Source organism: Heterodontus francisci, chromosome 19 (genome assembly GCF_036365525.1).
Source record: "Heterodontus francisci isolate sHetFra1 chromosome 19, sHetFra1.hap1, whole genome shotgun sequence".
NCBI classification, from domain to species: Eukaryota; Metazoa; Chordata; class Chondrichthyes; order Heterodontiformes; family Heterodontidae; genus Heterodontus; species Heterodontus francisci.
In genome coordinates, this window is record NC_090389.1 from 56,858,964 (window position 1) to 56,877,981 (window position 19,018).

Consider the following 19,018-nt stretch of genomic DNA (forward strand, 5'->3'; position numbering starts at 1 on the left):
CGCCATTTCTCGTCACATTATTTATGCTCGCAAAATTATTTTCATTCATTCTAGTACTTTTTAAAACTTCTGCTGTAAAATGGTAATTATTTGCTTTGGATGTGATTTAAATGTAATACTGTAGGCTAAACTATAGAAAATATTTTACTATCAGCCCAACATTATAAAGTTCAGTTCCTTCATGAACAGCTTCAGTATTATGTGGACTAGAATTCATATTGCATTTTAGGCAAAGCTGATTATCTCAAGTTAGCACAAACGTAGAAATTTCAAGGATAAAAAAAGGTTCATCGAGTGTGCCTTTCTACTATCCCAGCAGTTGTGTTTCTCAAGTGTCTTTCTCCTCACGGTACTTGCCTGATATTGCCTTCAAATATCTAAATTACATGCCCCTACAATCTCCCTCAGTAAACTCTCTCAATAACCAATAAGTGCTTATGGGTCTGATGGTCTTTCCTCATCCTGAAGGCATAATGCAACAATTTACTAACTACCCTCTAAGTAATGTTCCTTTACATTCTGTCTCAATCTATTACTTCTCAGTTCAAACAAACACCCCCTCATTCTACTGTTAAAAACAAGCCAATTGAAGAGAGTTCTGGTTGATCTACCTCAGAGTCTTATTATTTTGAACACCTAAATAATATTCAGGCTCTAGACTAGTTTCCAACAAGATCCCCAGATCCAATCCTTTTTGTAGCTATCCCAGCTGAGCCTCATCCTTTCGGTAGTGTGCATTCCAAAACTGCACAGAATACCCTAGGTGGGACAAATAACTGGGACCAATGCTCAATTTAACAGTACGATTACTTCTTTGATCGACTTTCCATTCTTCTGGCAATCTAACTTAACATCCTATTTGTTTTTTGACAATTGCCAATGCTTGATTTCTTGAGCAGTCCATCAAGTATAACGCAAGATCCCTTTTCTGACTCAACTCCCCCTAATTCTGTAATCTATCTGCCTGTTCTTTGTCCGTAATTGATTTACATCAGCTACAACATGCACCTTTAACATAATAAAATGTCCCAAGTCACTTCACAGAAACATTACCGAATAAAATGTGACACCGAGCCAAATCATGAGATATTAGGGCAGATGACCAAAAGCTTAGTCAAAGAGTTAGGTTTTAAGGAGCATGAAAGCAGTAAAGTAGATAGGAAGAGGTGTTCAGAGAGGAAATTCCAGAGTAGCTGAAGTCATGGTTGTCGATGATAGAGTAGAATCATAATTAAAATCAGGGATGCCAAGAGGCCAGAATTGGAGCAGCGCAGATATCTCAGAGGGTTGTCGGGCTGGAGGAGATTACAGAGATAGGGAGGGGTGAGGCCATGGAGAGATCTCAAGACAAATATGACCATTTTAAAACCAAGGCATTTCTTAAGCAGAAGCCAATGTAGGTCAATGAGCAAAGGGGGTGATGGGTGAACAGGACTTGTGAGTTAGGATACAGGCAGCAGAGTTGTAGATTACCTCAAGTTTAAGCAGGAATGTAGGAAGCCAGTCAGGAGTGCATTGGAATAATCAAGCCTAGCGATAACCAAGGTATAGATGAGGGTTTCAGCAGCAGTTGGAGTGAGACAGGGGCAGAGTCTGGCGCTGTTACAGAGGTGGAAATAGGCTGTCTTACTGATGGTGCGGCTATTTGGTCAGAAGCTCATATCAGGGCCAAATATGACACCAAGGTAGCAAACAGCTCGGTTCAGACAGTTGCCGGGGAGAAGGTGTTGGCAGCTAGGGAACAGAGCTTATGATGGGGACTAAAGACAATGTCTTTGGTCTTCCCAATATTTAGTTGCAGGAAATTTCTGCTCATCCAGCACTGAATGTTGGACAAGCAGTCTGACAATTTAGAGACAGAGGAAGGATTGAGAGAGGTGGTGGTGAGGTAGAGCTGGATGTCATCAAAGTACGTATGGGTAAAAAAACTGCTTTCAGATGACTTTGCCGATGGGCAGCACATAGTTGAGAACTAGGAGGGCGCCAAGAATAAATATTTGGGGGCCACCACAGGTAAAGGTGCAGAAGTGGAAAGGGAAGCCATTACAGGGTGATTCTCTGACCATCACAGGAAAGGCAAAAATGGAACCAGGCGAGTGTACTCCTACACAGCTAGACAATGGTAGAGATGCATTGGAGGAGGATGGTGTGACAACACTGGCAAAGTGCGGCAACTGTGGCAAAGGCTGCAGACAGGTTGAGAAGGATGAAAGGGGCAGTTTACCTTTATCACAGTCACATAGGATGTTATTTGTGATTTTGACAAGAGTCATTTCAGTACTATGAGAGGGGCAGAAACCTTATTGGAGGAATTCAAACATGGGAGTTCTGGCAAACAGGCACAGATTTGGGATGTGTCAGCACATTGAAGGCCTTTGGAGAGGAAAGGGAAGTTGGAAATGGGGTAGTAGTTTGCTGGGATGGTGGTGTCAAGGGAATTTTTTTTTTGAGAAGAGTGGTGATGACTAGATTTGAAGGAGAGAGAACAGTTAATATCAGGTAAGGAGCCAGGAAGGGAAGTTAGGTGGTCACCAGTTTAGTGGAAATAAGATTGTGGAAGCAGGTGGTGGGTCTCCTGGACAAGATGAGCTGGGAGGGGGATGAGGGAAGATAGGAAAGCAATTATAGAGAGATGAGAGTTCAGGGTTAGGGGAGGGAGGGACCTTAGAGGAAGTTTGCCCTGGTGGGCTAGGGGAAGCAACAGAAGCAGCTGATCATATGGTCTCAATCTTAGTGACAAAGAAGTCCATGAGCCCTTTGTTGGAGGCAAGGATAGAGAAGACCTGGAGGGGAGTTTAAGAAGGTAGTTTGAAGTACAGAAAAGCAGCAAGGGGTTATTTTTGCATTCCAGGATTATCCTGGAATAAGGAGCAGTTTTGGTAGAGGAGAGAAGGACCTAAGTATTTTACATGGTCCAGCCAGATCAGTGAGTAGTTAAAACAGTTGTCTGCCATATCTGTTCACGTCTGTATCCCTTGAACTTAAGCAAGCAAAGAGGGTCATACCAATGGGAATGGTCAGAGTGAGAGGGAGTAATGGTTTTAATGGGTAGTAGGGCAAAGGTGAGGGTGCAGTTGAGTAGATTGGCAGCTGCAGAAACATTGTAGTGAATGCAGGACCAAAGGTTAGACAGTCGAAATTTTTGAAGTGCAGTTGTAAGTGAATTAGGAGTGAGTTTTCATCTGGGGCAGACACAGAAGGAAGTAGGGTTGAGAAGGAAATGGGGATGTGGGAGCAGAGCAACATAGAAAATGATCAATGATGGACTTAGCTGCGAATGACTAAATGGGGATAGTGATACCATGTGAAATGGGAAGGTTAATGGCATGGCTGTGAATATGGGTTGTGGAGTTTATATAGAGGGAGAGATTAACAGAAGATAGGAGGACAGTGAACTCAGAGGAGAGGGACCATGATGATTTGAAATGGAGGTTGAAATCATTGAGTAGGAGAAGTCACTCGGTGCACAGGCTGAGGGAGGAAAGCAGTGAAGACATCTCAGCGAGAAAATTTTTATATTTAGATGGGAGTTAGAGAACAAGGATTTTAAATGAGAGACAATAGGGGTGGGGCAAAGTGAGATATCAAAAGGAGGAGAATGTGTCAGAAGATTCGGAGCACAAGATGCAATTTGGTGTAAAAGCCATACTGCCATAGTGAAGGTCTGGGCAGGACAAGTGGTGGAAGGTATAGCCAGATGGGGAGGCTTCATTTAGGGGAAGAGATGTCATCAACCATCTCCAGGTGTCTATCAAGCCATGATGTCGATTCAATCATCTACAGTAAGCTCAAGGAAGGCAAGGGTGTTGTTCACTAGTGCACAAACATTCTGGAGGAAGATAGGGAGAGGGGCAGTGATAGCTGATCCATTGGTTGAGTCCATAGGGTCAACATTTAAAAGGGATGGGTTGAACAGGAAGGTGAGATTAGTCCCCACTGGGCAGGAAGGTCAACTAGAGACTAGGATGGGGCAGTTGGGATTGTTGCTTGTAAGGAAGCAGAAACAAGTGCTTTGATAGGCCATTCAGAGGATGCCAAAGGAAGCACAGAGAGAAGTTGTGGCTTATCCAAGAGGAAGTCAAACCTGGGACAGCTACGGGAGAGCAGGACGGTCAATGAGTACTGAAGAGTTGGGGTAGGGACTTGGGAAGGCAGAATACCCAACAGGGGAAGTAATGAAAGAATTGCGGGGGACGACTTACCAGGGGTAAGCAATGGGGTACAGATATCTGGCACAGAGTCTGTCCCTGTTGCTCAGAAGGGAAGGGGGAAGAGGAGCAGAATATTAGTCATTGGGGACTCCATAGTTAGGGGAACAGATAGGAGGTTCTGTGGGAACGAGAGAGACTCACGGTTGGTATGTTGCCTCCCAGGTGCCAGGGTTCGTGATGTCTCGGATCGTGTTTTTGGGATCCTTAATGGGGAGGGGGAGCAGCCCCAAGTCGTGGTCCACATAGGCACCAACGACATAGGTAGGAAGAGAGATGGGGATTTAAGACAGAAATTTAGGGAGCTAGGGTGGAAGCTTAGAGCAAGAACAAACAGAATTGTTATCTCTGGGTTGTTGCCCGTGCCACGTGCTAGCGAAGCGAGGAATAGGGAGAGAGAGGAGTTGAACACGTGGCTGCAGGGATGGTGCAGGAGGGAGGGATTTGGTTTCCTGGATAATTGGGGCTCTTTCTGGGGTAGGTGGGACCTCTACAAACAGGATGGTCTTCACCTGAACCAGAGGGGTACCAATATCCTGGGGGGGAGGTTTGCTAGTGCTCTTCGGGGGGGTTTAAACTAATTCAGCAGGGGAATGGGAACCCAAATTGTAGTGCCAGTGTACAGGATGTTGAGAGTAGTGAGGTCAGGGATATGGTTACAAGGAAGCAAGAGGGCGCTGGCAAGCAAGAACCTGGTTTAAAGTGTGTCTATTTCAACGCCAGGAGCATCCGGAATAAGGTGGGTGAGCTTGCAGCATAGGTTGGTACCTGGGATCTCGATGTAGTGGCCATTTCGGAGACATGGGTAGAGCAGGGGCAGGAATGGATGTTGCAGATTCCGGGATTTAGATGTTTCAGTAAGAACAGAGAAGATGGTAAAAGAGGGGGGGGTGTGGCATTGTTAATCAAGGAGAGTATTACAGCGACAGAAAGGACGTTTGAGGACTCGTCTACTGAGGTAGTATGGGCTGAGGTTAGAAACAGGAGAGGTGAGGTTACCCTGTTGGGAGTCTTTTATAGACCTCCGAATAGTTCCAGAGATGTAGAGGAAAGGATAGCGAAGATGATTCTCGACAGGGGTGAGAGTAACAGGGTAGTTGTTATGGGGGACTTTAACTTTCCAAATATCGACTGGAAATACTATAGTTCGAGTACTTTAGATGGGTCAGTTTTTGTCCAGTGTGTGCAGGAGGGTTTTCTGACACAGTATGTAGACAGGCCAACCAGGGGCGATGCCACATTGGATTTGGTACTGGGAAATGAACCCGGCCAGGTGTTAGATTTAGATGTAGGTGAGCACTTTGGTGACAGTGATCACAATTCGGTTAGGTTTACCTTAGCGATGGGCAGGGACAGGTATATACCTCAGGGCAAGAATTATAACTGGGGGAAAGGAAATTATGATGCGATTAGGCAAGATTTAGGATGCGTAGGATGGGGAAGGAAACTGCAGGGGATGGGAACAATCGAAATGTGGAGCTTATTCAAGGAGCAGCTACTGCGTGTCCTTGATAAGTATGTACCTGTCAGGCAGGGAGGAAGTTGTCGAGCGAGGGAGCCGTGGTTTACTAAAGAAGTTGAAGCGCTTGTCAAGAGGAAGAAGAAGGCTTATGTTAGGATGAGACGTGAAGGCTCAGTTAGGGCGCTTGAGAGCTACAAGCTAGCCAGGAAGGATCTAAAGGGAGAGCTAAGAAGAGCAAGGAGAGGACACGAGAAGTCATTGGTGGATCGGATCAGGGAAAACCCTAAGGCTTTCTATAGGTATATCAGGAATAAAAGAATGACTAGAGTTAGATTAGGGCCAATCAAGGATAGTAGTGGGAAGTTGTGTGTGGAATCAGAGGAGATAGGGGAAGTGTTAAATGAATATTTTGCGTCAGTATTTACAGTAGAGAAAGAAAATGTTGTTGAGAATACTGAGATTCAGGCTACGAGGCTAGATGGGATTGAGGTTCACAAGGAGGAGGTGTTAGCAATTTTGGAAAGTGTGAAAATAGATAAGTCCCCTGGGCCAGATGGGATTTATCCTAGGATTCTCTGGGAAGCTAGGGAGGAGATTGCAGAGCCTTTGTCCTTGATCTTTATGTCGTCATTGTCGACAGGAATAGTGCCGGAAGACTGGAGGATTGCAAATGTTGTCCCCTTGTTCAAGAAGGGGAGTAGAGACAGCCCTGGTAATTATAGACCTGTGAGCCTCACTTCGGTTGTGGGTAAAATGTTGGAAAAGGTTATAAGAGACAGGATTTATAATCATCTTGAAAAGAATAAGTACATTAGAGATAGTCAGCACGGTTTTGTGACGGGTAGGTCGTGCCTCACAAACCTTATTGAGTTTTATGAGAAGGTGACCAAACAGGTGGATGAGGGTAAAGCAGTGGATGTGGTGTATATGGATTTCAGTAAGGCGTTTGATAAGGTTCCCCACGGTAGGCTATTGCAGAAAATACGGAAGTATGGGGTTGAAGGTGATTTAGAGCTTTGGATCAGAAATTGGCTAGCTGAAAGAAGACAGAGGGTGGTGGTTGATGGCAAATGTTCATCCTGGAGTTTAGTTACTAGTGGTGTACCGCAAGGATCTGTTTTGGGGCCATTGCTGTTTGTCATTTTTATAAATGACCTGGAAGAGGGTGTAGAAGGGTGGGTTAGTAAATTTGCAGATGACACTAAGGTCGGTGGAGTTGTGGATAGTGCCGAAGGATGTTGTAGCGTACAGAGAGACATAGATAGGCTGCAGAGCTGGGCTGAGAGATGGCAAATGGAGTTTAATGCGGAAAAGTGTGAGGTGATACACTTTGGAAGGAGTAACAGGAATGCAGAGTACTGGGCTAATGGGAAGATTCTTGTTAGTGTAGATGAGCAGAGAGATCTTGGTGTCCAGGTGCATAAATCACTGAAGGTTGCTAACCAGGTTAATAGGGCTGTCAAGAAGGCATATGGTGTGTTAGCTTTTATTAGTAGGGGGGTCGAGTTTCGGAGCCACGAGGTCATGCTGCAGCTGTACAAAACTCTGGTGAGACCGCAGCTGGAGTATTGCGTGCAGTTCTGGTCACCGCATTATAGAAAGGATGTGGAAGCTATGGAAAGGGTGCAGAGGAGATTTACTAGGATGTTGCCTGGTATGGAGGGAAGGTCTTACGAGGAAAGGCTGAGGGACTTGAGGTTGTTTTCGTTAGAGAGAAGGAGGAGGAGAGGTGACTTAATAGAGACATATAAGATAATCAGAGGGTTAGATAGGGTGGATAGTGAGCGTCTTTTTCCTCGGATGGTGATGGCAAACACGAGGGGACATAGCTTCAAGTTGAGGGGTGATAGATATAGGACAGATGTGAGAGGTAGTTTCTTTACTCAGAGAGTAGTAAGGGCGTGGAATGCCCTGCCTGCAGCAGTAGTAGATTCGCCAACTTTAAGGGCATTTAAGTGGACATTGGATAGACACATGGATGAAAATGGAATAGTGTAGGTCAGATGGTTTCACAGCTCGGCGCAACATCGAGGGCCGAAGGGCCTGTACTGCGCTGTAATATTCTAATTCTAATTAAAGAAACAGGAGAGAGAGTTCCAGGAGGAGTATAGAAAAATGAAGTAAACATGAGCAAGAAGTAGTGATGGGCTCAGGTTTGGAACCGCAACCAAAACACGCACACAAATAGACAGAGAAAACTCAAGTTGCATCGGCCTAGTGAAATAACAATTATCCACATCGCATTACAACAATCGACAATGGTTTCATGGTCACCATTAGACTATCTTTTTAATTCCAGATTTATTAATTGATTTCAAATTTCATCATCTGCTGTGATGGGATTCAAACCCATGTCCCCAGAGCATTAGCCTAGGATCTGGTTTACTAATGACATTGCCACTATACCACTGCCTCCCCTCTTAACTACACCTCTTATTTCAGTAACATTCACAAATTTTGAATTCCAGATCATTTTTTAAAATGTTGGAGTACTTTAGAAATCTTTTATTCCTACTGTTTAGATTAGTGGTTTCAAGGAGGTGATCTTAGTAGCCCTCCTTACCCAGCTGAAATCAGGTGGGTGGGCAGTTAAAATTGCACAGGTTACTTAACCACCCTGGTGCTGCTGAGATTAAAATTTTAACCTGCTCAATTGAACAGGTGAGGTCACACACCCAAAACTGGGAGGGCTGGTTTTACAAAGGCAACTTTAACTTGCTGCCCTGACTGGGATGCCACAGTAAATACCCACCTAGTGGTGAAGTGCATCAAGACCAAAAGAGGCCCAAAAAGCTAAGTTGTTACATTTTTAAAAAAGCTTTCCTTGTGGGGCCAAGAAAACCACAACTGCTCTCCCAGCTCTACAAGTAAAGCTCAGTCTCCCCTGCCAACTCCAAACCCTCTTCCCAATAGAAAAGCCCCATGTTTAAAAAGGATGCGAGGGATAGGCCAAATAATTATAGGCCAGTCAGTCTGACCTCAGTGGTGGGTAAATTATTAGAATCAAATCTGAGGGACAGGATAAACTGCTACTTAGAAAGGCATGGATTAATCAGGGATAGTCAGCATGGATTTGTTAAGGGAAGGTCCTATCTTACTAACTTGATTGAGTTTTTTGAGGAACAAGGAGGATTGATGAGCGTAGTGCAGTGGATGTGCTCTACATGGATTTTAGTAAGGCATTTGACATGGCAAACTGGTCAGAAAAATGAAAGCCCATGGGATACACAGGAATGTGGCAGGTTGGATCCAAAATTGGCCTAGGGACAGGAAACATAGGGTGGTAGTCGACAGATGTTTTTGTGAATGGAAAGCGGTTTCCAGTGGCGTTCCACAAGGCTCAGTGTTGGGTCCCTTGCTGTTTGTGGTATTTATTAATGATTTGGACTTAAATGTGGGAGGCAGGATTGGGAAATTTGCTGATGACACAAAAATTGGCCACGTAGTTGATAGTGAAGATAGGTGTAGACTCCAGAATTATATCAATGGTTTGGCTGAGTGGGCGGTAAAGTGACAAATGGAATTCAATCCAGAAAAGTGTGAGGTAATGCATTTAGGAAGGGCAAACAAAGCAAGGGAATACACAATAAACGGGAGGATATTGCAAGTTTCTCTCCAAGCAACACACCATCCCTTCACGGTCACTGGGTCAAAACCCTGGAATTCCCTTTCTAATAGCACTGTGGTATACCTACCCCACATGGATTGCAGCGGTTCAAGAAGGCAGCTCACCACCACCTTCAAGGGCAATTAGGGATGGGCAATAAATGCTGGCCTGGCCAGCAATGCCCACATCCCATGAAAATGAATTTTAAAAATATTGAGAGGGGTACAAGTGAGACACCTTGGACTGCATGTCCACAGGTCCTTGAAGGTGGCAGGACAGGTAGATAGACTGGTGAAGAAGGCATATGGAATACTTTCCTTTATTAGCCGAGGTATAGAATACAAAAGCAGGGATGTAATACTGGAACTGTATAAAAGGCTGGTTAGGCCACAGCTGGAGTATTGCGTACAGTTCTGGTCGCCACATTACAGGAAGGATATAATTGCTCTGGAGAGAGTACAGAGGAGATTTACAAGAACATTGCTGGGGCCTGAAAGTTGCAGCTATGAGAAAAGATTGGATCGGCTAGGGTTGTTTTGCTTAGAACAGATGTGACTTAATTGAAGTGTACAAAATTATGAGAGGCCTAGATAGAGGAAGGACCGGTCTCCCCTAGTGGAGAAGTTAATTACCAGGGGGCACAGTTTTAAGGTGATTGGTAGAAGAATTAGAGGGGACATGAGTAAAGACTTTTTCACCCAGAGAGTGGTGGGTGTCTCGAATTCACTACCAGGAATGGTGGTGGAGGCAGAAACCCTCAATTCTTTTAAAAGGTACCTGGACATGCACATGAAGTGCTGTAACCTGCAAGGCTACGGACCAGGTGCTGGAAGGTGGGATTAGTTTGGGCAGCTAGTTTTTTCGGCTGGGGCAGACACGATGGGCTGAATGGCCTCCTTCTGTGCTGTAATTTCTCTATGGTTCTATGACAGCCCTAGCAGGATAGCTCAACACTTGCTTCATCTAAGCAGGCAGCCTCCAGGCCACAATATTTTCCATCACTTACCAACCGCTGCCCAGAACAGGCGGGAAGTCAGCGGCCAGAACTTAAATGAAGCTCAAGAGCTTGGGCCTCATCTCTGAGCAGCAGGTGGGTTTTACATACATAGAATTTCACAGCATAGAAACAGTCCATTTAGCCCAATAGGTCTATGCCAGTGCCTCTACTCCACACTAGCCTCCTCCCACTGCACTTCATCTCGGCCTATCAACATATCCTTCTTTTCCTTTCTCCCTCATGCACATAATCAAGCTACCCCTCAAATACATCTACAAAATTCATTTCAATCACTCCACATTCTAAACACTCTGAGTAAGGAAGTTTATCTTGAATTACTTGTTCGATTAGTTAATGACTATCTTATATTTATAGGGTGTATGGTGTAGTATGTGAGTAGTAGTCCCTTTGTGGCGCAGTGGTTTGCACCGCAGCCTCACAGCTCCAGGGACCAGGGTTCGATTCTGTGTATTGCCTGTGTTGAGTTTACAAGTTCTCCCTGTTACCGCGTGGGTTTTCGCCGGGTGCTCCGGTTTCCTCCCACAGCCAAAGACTTGCAGGTGATAGGTGAATTGGCTGTTCTAAATTGCCCCTAGTGTAGGTAAGTGGTAGGGAATATGGGATTACTGTAGGGTTAGTATAAATGGGTGGTTGTTGGTCGGCACAGACTCGATGGGCCGAAGGGCCTGTTTCAGTGCTGTATCTCTAGATAAATAAAAATACCCTTGTCAGCCACACATCCATGACAGCATGGGTGTGGACAACAAGCACTGGTCTCCCACTGCTATGCAACTCTCACTTATGCCTCCAAGGAGCTGGTAGTGCACAGCAGTGGGCATACCCTGGGACCTCGCCTCGGCTGGCATGCTAGACTAAATGAGGGGAAATAGCAACTTGACAAGATGCTGTACAAGAGGCGTCACCCTTTTCAAGTGCACGAAGCCTGGACCGGCGGTTGAAGCAGAAGAACTCACTACTCAGAGTCAATGGCTCAGAAGGTGTAACATGAAAATGCGTGTCACATCTACAGTAGAGTCATGACCCCTAAGGACAAATGGCCAGTTACCTTGGAAGAGTCAGGGTACTCACCAAGTATCACCCATAGTTAGTCATGGAATCTAGTTTAAACAGCAGTAGTGATGTAGGCAGACCTAGGCCCCCTGCAAATAGGAACAGGGAAGAGGAGGACTTGCTTGGCAGAAGGAATAGCCTGGTGAATGACGAGGGCAGCCCAAACTTGGAAGAAAGACTACCATCTGATGATGCTACTCTCAAACCCAGACAAGAACTCTTGAAAATCAGAGCTTGGAATGGGAGGACACTCTATCAGTGATAAATTAGGCAACTGCATGAAAGTGATGTTAAGACTCAACATCGACATTTTAGGATTGCAAGAATTTAGATGGACAGAATCTGGGAAAATAGACATAGGAAAGCAGGTGTCAGTGAACATAAGAATGAAGTTGGAATAATGTAGACTAAGAAGGTAGTAAGAACCATGCAGGGATATTGGCCAACATCAGAGAGTGATTATGACAAAACTTAAAGGGAAACAGTTTACAACTGTATGGGCCCACGCAGGATCACAGTGACCAAGAAGTGGAAGTATTCTATGAGGAGGTGCAAAAAGCATTGAAGCATGTGAAGACTGCAGACATCTTGATAGTCATGGGCGATTTGAACACAAATGTCGGCAGAGAGAGTTGTGAAAATGTGGTAGGAGCTTATGGACTAGGAATGAAGAACAGCAGAAGTGAACATCTGATACAGCTCTGTGAGGAAAACAACTTGGTCATCTTGAATACATTCTTCAAACAACACCCAAGAAGACTGTACACCTGGAAGAGTCCAGGAGATGTGCACAGAAATCAAAAATGCCTTCGCTTACTCAGGTGCAGATATCAGGCTGGATTTTACGGGCCCGAGGTGGGGGAGCCCATAGAATCATGACGAGTGGGCCCGCTGCTGTTCCGTCACCAAGTGACTTTGCCGGGGTGGTATAGGCCAATGACAGCCCAGAAGCCAATTGAGGCCCTTAAAGTGGGCAACCTTGTGGAACATGGAGGAAACGCGGATGGCCCCCACCGGCAAAGCCTCCATCTCCATGGACCCTCCACCCCTTGGACTTCAAGCCCACCTTCCATCCCCCTCGCCGGGGCCTTTCAGACTGGCCCCGACGACCCCACCTCACTTACCTGAGGTCCAGAGTTCCAGCGCTGGGCCTGGGCCCCAAGGCCTCTGCAGTACCAGCAGTGGCCACCACAAGCAATAGTGCTGCCGATACTGCTGAGCTGCCAGCCCTCTGATTGGCTGACAGCTCTTGGAGGCAGGATCCCCGTCTTTATAGGGATGGGAGATCCCAATGCCAGAAACTTTGCCTCTGAATCAACAGAAGGTCACGCGGGGGGAAGCACGAAAAGGCCAAGGCAGGGTTTCCCTGCCTTCTCGACCCAGTGTCAGGAGCCCTGCCTGCTTGTAATGAAGATGAAGATTAAGCTGAAAATCCCGTAAAGAAATCCCATGAAAGATCAACCTAAACAGACTGGTAGAGGAAGATGTGATGAAGTATGCTGTGGAGATTACTAATAAGTATGAAACTTTACTTCAGGAAGTGACAGAACAAGATCCTAATGAGAAGGAAATGACAGAAAGGTATTGGGAGAGGTTGAAACAGAACATAAAACATGCAATAACGGAGATTGTCCCGAAGAATGAGAGGAGGAAACATCAAGAGTGGATGACTGATGAAATACTAGATATGATGGAGCAAAGGAAAACGAATAAGAAAATGATGAAATAGAAAAACGGATAAGAAAAGCACGTAGAGCAGCCAATGAAAAGCGGTAGAAGGAAACAGAAGAACTGGAGAATAGGGACAATACAAGAACATTGAATGAGAAAGTTAAAGCACTGACATAAGAACATAACTACAAATAGTGGCTGTATAAGGAGCAAGGAAGGTGAACTTCTCTTTGAAAAGGAAAGTGTAGAGAAATGATGGCTGGAGTACAGAGAGCTGTAATGACGAAGACAGAAGTGAATTGGTACCATCAGAGGGAAGAGAAGGACCAGAGATAATAGAGGCAGAAGTCAGTGCAATGATCAAAAAGATGAAAGCAAAAAAAGCACCTGGAATTGATGTGATACCAACAGAATGCCTGAAAGCCCTGAATGATGTTAGCATTAGGAAACTGACAGACCACTGCAACAAAATTTACAGAACAGGATTCATACCTGTGGATCTTATGCAGTGAGTGTTCATTAAGTTCTCAAAGAAACCAAAAGCTCTAGAGAGTTCAGAGCACAGGACAAGAAGCCTCATGAGCCATGTGTTGAAAATGATTCTGATCATCATTTTGGAAAGAAGTGACCAATCTATAGAAGCAGAGATAGATGATAGTCAGGATTCAGACCAAAGAAAGAAACAAGAGAGGGCATCTTTAACTTGAGAGTCATCATTGAATGTTACCTGGAAGAGCAAAAACCTGCGTATATACGCTTTACAGACTATGAGAAGGTATTTGATAGCCTACCATTCGAAAATAATGCGAGTGCTTAAACGAACTAGAAATTGACAGAAATTATAAAAGGATAATTCAGAATCTATACTGGAATCAAATCAGCGGTGTTGAGATTTGATAGCAGCTTGTCAGACAGCTTCCCAAACAAAAGAGGAGTGCGCCAGAGATGTGTTCTGTCCCCAAAACTGTTCAACCGGTATTGTGAAGCTATCCTCAGAGACATAGAAGATCTACCAGGTTGCAACATTGGTGGGTTGAACGTCAACAACTTGAGATATGCAGATGACAATGCACTGATTGCAGAGTCAGAAGAGGCATTACAGGAAATTGTGAACAAAGTGAAAGCAAGGAGTGTGGAACATGGATTAAGAATGAATGTGAAGACGATCAAGACAATGGTGATCAGCACACACCTAACCATGGAAGTGAAAATTGAAGTAAATGGACAAGTCCCGGAACAAGTGAAAAGGTTCACATGCCTTGAGCAGATTATCAGATGATGGAAGGTGTGATTGTGAGATCCAAAGGAGAATTGAGGTAGCCAAGACCAACTTTATCAGAATGAAGGGCGTGTTATCAAAGAAACTGAACATGAATCTTTGGAAAAGAATGCTGAGGTGCTACATTTTGTCATCTATGTTATATGTCTCGGAGATATGAACAACAAAGAGACTACTGATAAGCTAAATGCATTTGAGATGTGGACATATTGGAGGATATTCTGCATATCCTATACAGACAAACACTAATGAAGTGCTGGAAATGGCTGGAGAAAACATAAAACGAGAAAGATACAATATTTCTGTCACATCATTTGAGCAGAAGGTAGATAGAAAATTATTGGAAGGAAAGATTGACGGAAAACATAGGAGGGGGAAACAGAAGAGAAACTCCTTCATAATTTTAAAAATCTCTATCAGGTCACCTCTCAGTCTTCTCTTTTCTAGAGAAAAGACCCCCAGTATGTTCGGTCTTTCCTGATAGTTGAACCCTCTCAGTTCTGGTACCATCTTTGTAAATCTTTGTCACTTTCTCCAGTGCTTCTATATCCTTTTTGTAATATGCAAACCAGAACTGTGCACAGTATTCAGTGTGGTCTAACCAAGGTTCTACAACTTCTCTGCTTTTGAATTCCATTCCTCTGGAATAGAGTTTCTAACTTACACCGCAGCTTATCTGCCTAAAATTGATCGAGAGTTCAAATCAGGCTCCAAGTATGTGCTAGTTATCCAAAGACTTCACTAATTTGATTGCACTGCAATGAAAATCATAGAAACAAATCTTTGGGTTATACCCTCACTGCAGTCGCCACATGTTGCAGAACAGATCCAAATCCCAGTCAATTGATTTTTTTAAAAAACAATCTTTCATGTACATTTTCTTCCTTAAAAAGGACACGCGCAGCAGTGGTACCACCAGTCTTATCTACAAGGAAAACCACCCTGGGACTCAAACCCATAGCAGTGAAAGTGCTAAATTAGGGACACCTAAGCAACTCCGTAATTTGCAGGTTACCTTATTTTCAAAAAGGTCATTGTATGTAGTGACCAGATGAGCCAAAGATTCTGAGATTGGTTGTATCTCCTCCATTGTACTTTATTGTTTTCACCCTCAGCTCAGATTGTGCCCAATTCTGGAGCTCTGCCAGCAGGTTGATTTCAGTTCATTTTCTGTTTGTTGGGTTTCCCAGGGTCCTTTTCCATTGAGGAATGTTTTAATCCTGGAATCTGCTACACTGGCAGGCTGCACATGGTGAGGTGTCTGCTGTAGGGCCAAAATGCCTGAAAAGGTCCCAGCCAAACTGGGGCGATTAATGTCCTGCAGACCCCTGTCCAGGACACCCTCCCTCCACGTGCTGCAGCTGCTAATATTTCATATACTGGGGGATGGATAGGGGACTGCTAGCAGCTCATCAATACCCGACATACTGATGAAGTGAGATGTGGTGTTGCCTGATGCAGTTCCCGCTTTTGTCGAATGGGGAGTTATTTATCCATCATCCCTAATAGCTATCTCTGGGATATAGCATTCAATTCAACAGATAGAGCGCTTTCTCTGCCACTATGGGGGCTGGGTAAAGGACCGATGGTTTAAGTTGCAAACAGACTTGGTGCACTGAAGGCTGTCTGCATTTTGTAGTTTGTGAGGGTCTTTGGTTTCAAGGTGCAGCTTGTGTCTATTACAATGCAAGTTATTTGAGACTGTCATCAATAAGCTCCGATTTTTGCATGTCCATTTGTACAGGTGTTACTGTCTCGAGAAATAAGGAATAAACACCAGACTACTTTTTTCCCTCAATGTTTTCTGTACTAAATTACTTCTTGCTCCAAGCACTGTTTTTCAATCACGACTCAATAAAAACACTGTTCTCCGAATCTAATCAAAAACTTCAGCATAACCAACCTGTAACCTTTGTCAGCAGGTAATCCACAGTTTGAGTTGCTTCTTAGGGCAGGGTCTTCCTGTAAACAGAGTTATCAATCAAGTTAAACAATTATTTGCACAATTTGAAAATACCTTTTTTGAATGTGTGTGGACTTTCAAAAACAGAATATACTGGAAAACTGATTTATCCAATTTTCATTTAAAGTATTCAGTGAAGTAGAAAATGATGCTTTACACATTTGCAAGCATAGTTATTAAACAAAATTTCCATCTGAATAATCAAATACACCCTCTAGCCCGTGAACTTATTTTGAAGATAGCAGAGGAATGCATCATTATTACACCCTCAGCTACAATGATTTGTAAAACTCCCAAAGTTCTCTATTTCTTCACTGAACCCAATTGGCTTCTTGCAGAATCCTGGAGAGAGTGAAAAGATTGCAGGAGAGAGGGAAAAAAGAGGGAGAGAAAAAGTGAGAGGGGGATGGGGAGATGGGAGAGTTAGAAAGGAGATGGAAAGAGGAAGAGGGGACGAGGTTGCAAGAGGGTGGGGGCAAGAGTGGAAGCAAAGAGGGCAAGAGGGAAACGGGGAAAAAGTGAATTGTTGGGGATTTAAGCAACAGGTAAAGCTAGCTGTTTCATGCTGCTGCTATGCAGTAGCAACACGTGTGGTGTTCGCCACTAACGGGATGCTGCCGTCAAGCCAAAAAGACGTTTTGCCTATCTCACTAATGAGTAATGTGATATATGAATTTCAACGGCAGCATGATGCTAAGTATATAAACCGTACATCCCAAAGACTGACAGATCGTATCAAAAACATGTCCCTTCCGCTCTTTGCAATAGGCAAGGTACAGGCCATACCCAACCAGGCCGTGCGTGCAAAACTCAAAACACAGGTCCAATATTACATGTGATTCCGCGATTGGATCACATTTGCTAAATAATCTGCAGTGTGCTAAGAATTACACTGACAACCAATTGAAGAGTCAGTAGGGCTAGCAGTGTGGTGCATTTGTGCGTACTGGAAGCTACATATATTAATACACAAGACCCTGATCTTTGCAGACAGAAAGGACATGTACAAACACTGCGCCTGTTTCGGCTAAACAAAATAAATGACAGCCATTCGCTGGTTCATTCCTCAGGGCAATGCCTTGAGGATTCACAGTCAAGCTGTCTGGGGTTTAAATTTCAAACAAAGCTTAGCAGTTAACTGTCAGTCACTATAAACTGATACACTCTCCAAGGCAACGCCTCTACCAATCAGAGTTCACTTGCCAACCAATGAGCACTCTCTTCTCATACAGTATAAAGTTGTTGTTTTCCCTTACATTGGTATTCTTGCGGATTGTCCTGATGAGTGCAAGACGAAAAGCTTCGACAACATGTCTCTATTTTCAACAATACTCAAGTTCTGCACTACCAAACGACTATTTATTTTGCTTTTATTAGAGTATAGAAAAGAACTTGTCTTCCGGCTGGGTCATCATATCAAAAAGAACACATCAATAGCCTAAGAGGCATTTGGGGTACAAAAACACTTTCGGGAAAAAAATAAGAAATTAAAATATAAAAAAAGCACCTGATGCTTATTTGGTTAAGGAAAAGTAGCCTGATGATATGCAGCAGTTGCAGAATATTGACTGCACAGTGGAACCATCTGGTGGTCAGAGCCTGCAACTTCATACCAACTTTTTTTTTCTTCTTATCAGTACAACAGCAAATGATTGTGTGACAGGAAGGCATTATGTGATAGCTCTAACATTCAAAGTCGCATCACAGTGCTGCCTACTGATCAAAGAGGAAAAAATGGGCATTTATATAATGGAATTTCTCATACACCAGGTTAACAGAGTTTTCAATGGAATTTAAGCGTCATGTACCAGATTTAGTATATTACCAGTCAATCTCCCATGGAGTTGCACACAGGTAATTAAGACCAATTTTTCAGGTCAAGCAGTGTTAGACAATAAGGGATAATGGAAATGTGAGAGAAGGGAGTGGGAAGCAGAACATGAGCAAAAAGAGTGGGAGAGGACTGAGAAATAGCATAGAAAGAAAGGTGGAGGGAAGAAATAGAGGGAAAAGGATACAAAAGTAGGGAAGGGGCAGAGATGGTGAGGGGGGAAGGAATAAGGGGTAGTGAAGAACCAAAATTATTTTAGCTGCTAAAAGACTGCTAGTGCAAGCAGGGTAGTTTAAAGTTGAATTGTAACAGATTCTTGTTGCACTGTTGCCCTACCACATTCGACACTGATACCACAGGGGCGCTTACAGAAAAAGCTTCATAAACGATGGCGGAGTTGCTGAAAGAGGATACTGCAAGGCGAATGGCCATTCGCCGATTAGTTGATGTATGCTTTACTCTTCTTGATCCTGGATTACCTAAAGAATGATTGTGTCAGCCCTGGGGTTTTGGAATGGAAGTGGGTTGGTGGTGGACCCTGCCAACAACTCTCTTGGAAAACCACAATGTCAGAATAGTTCACTAGCATTCATCTGCCAGCTACGTGAGTGTATCCGTGAAGACAGATCTTCAAAATTATACTGGGATCTAGGATGCAAACCTGGGAGGCGGTGGTGGAGGTGGGGAGTGGGAGAGGTTATGTGGAGAAATAAAAGAATTGGTAAACTTCAGAGTCCTCCAAAACTTTTGGACACAATAGTGCCTTTGTTGCTGGTACATGTCCTGAAGTGATTTGTTTTGGTTCTTAGCATTCTGTCTCCTGTCTTTGAAGATGCTTTTGTCAGACAGCCCAATCATTAGATGCTGCTTGCAGGCTGAAGGTGATCTTCAACTCATGACTGGGAAGCAAAACTTTACAGTAAAATTCA

General features: G+C 44.0%; 1 protein-coding gene across 3 annotated transcripts in view; it reads right to left on the bottom strand.

Annotated features, from left to right (window-relative positions):
- The window catches only part of ccdc66 (coiled-coil domain containing 66), a 91,845-nt gene that overhangs the window by 2,682 nt on the left and 70,145 nt on the right, over positions 1 to 19,018 (bottom strand). For all 3 annotated transcript variants that reach the window (XM_068051707.1, XM_068051706.1, XM_068051705.1), the window contains one exon: positions 16,199 to 16,257. In XM_068051707.1, the coding sequence (XP_067907808.1) occupies positions 16,199 to 16,257 (59 nt within the window). The remainder of the gene's footprint in view (positions 1 to 16,198; positions 16,258 to 19,018) is intronic.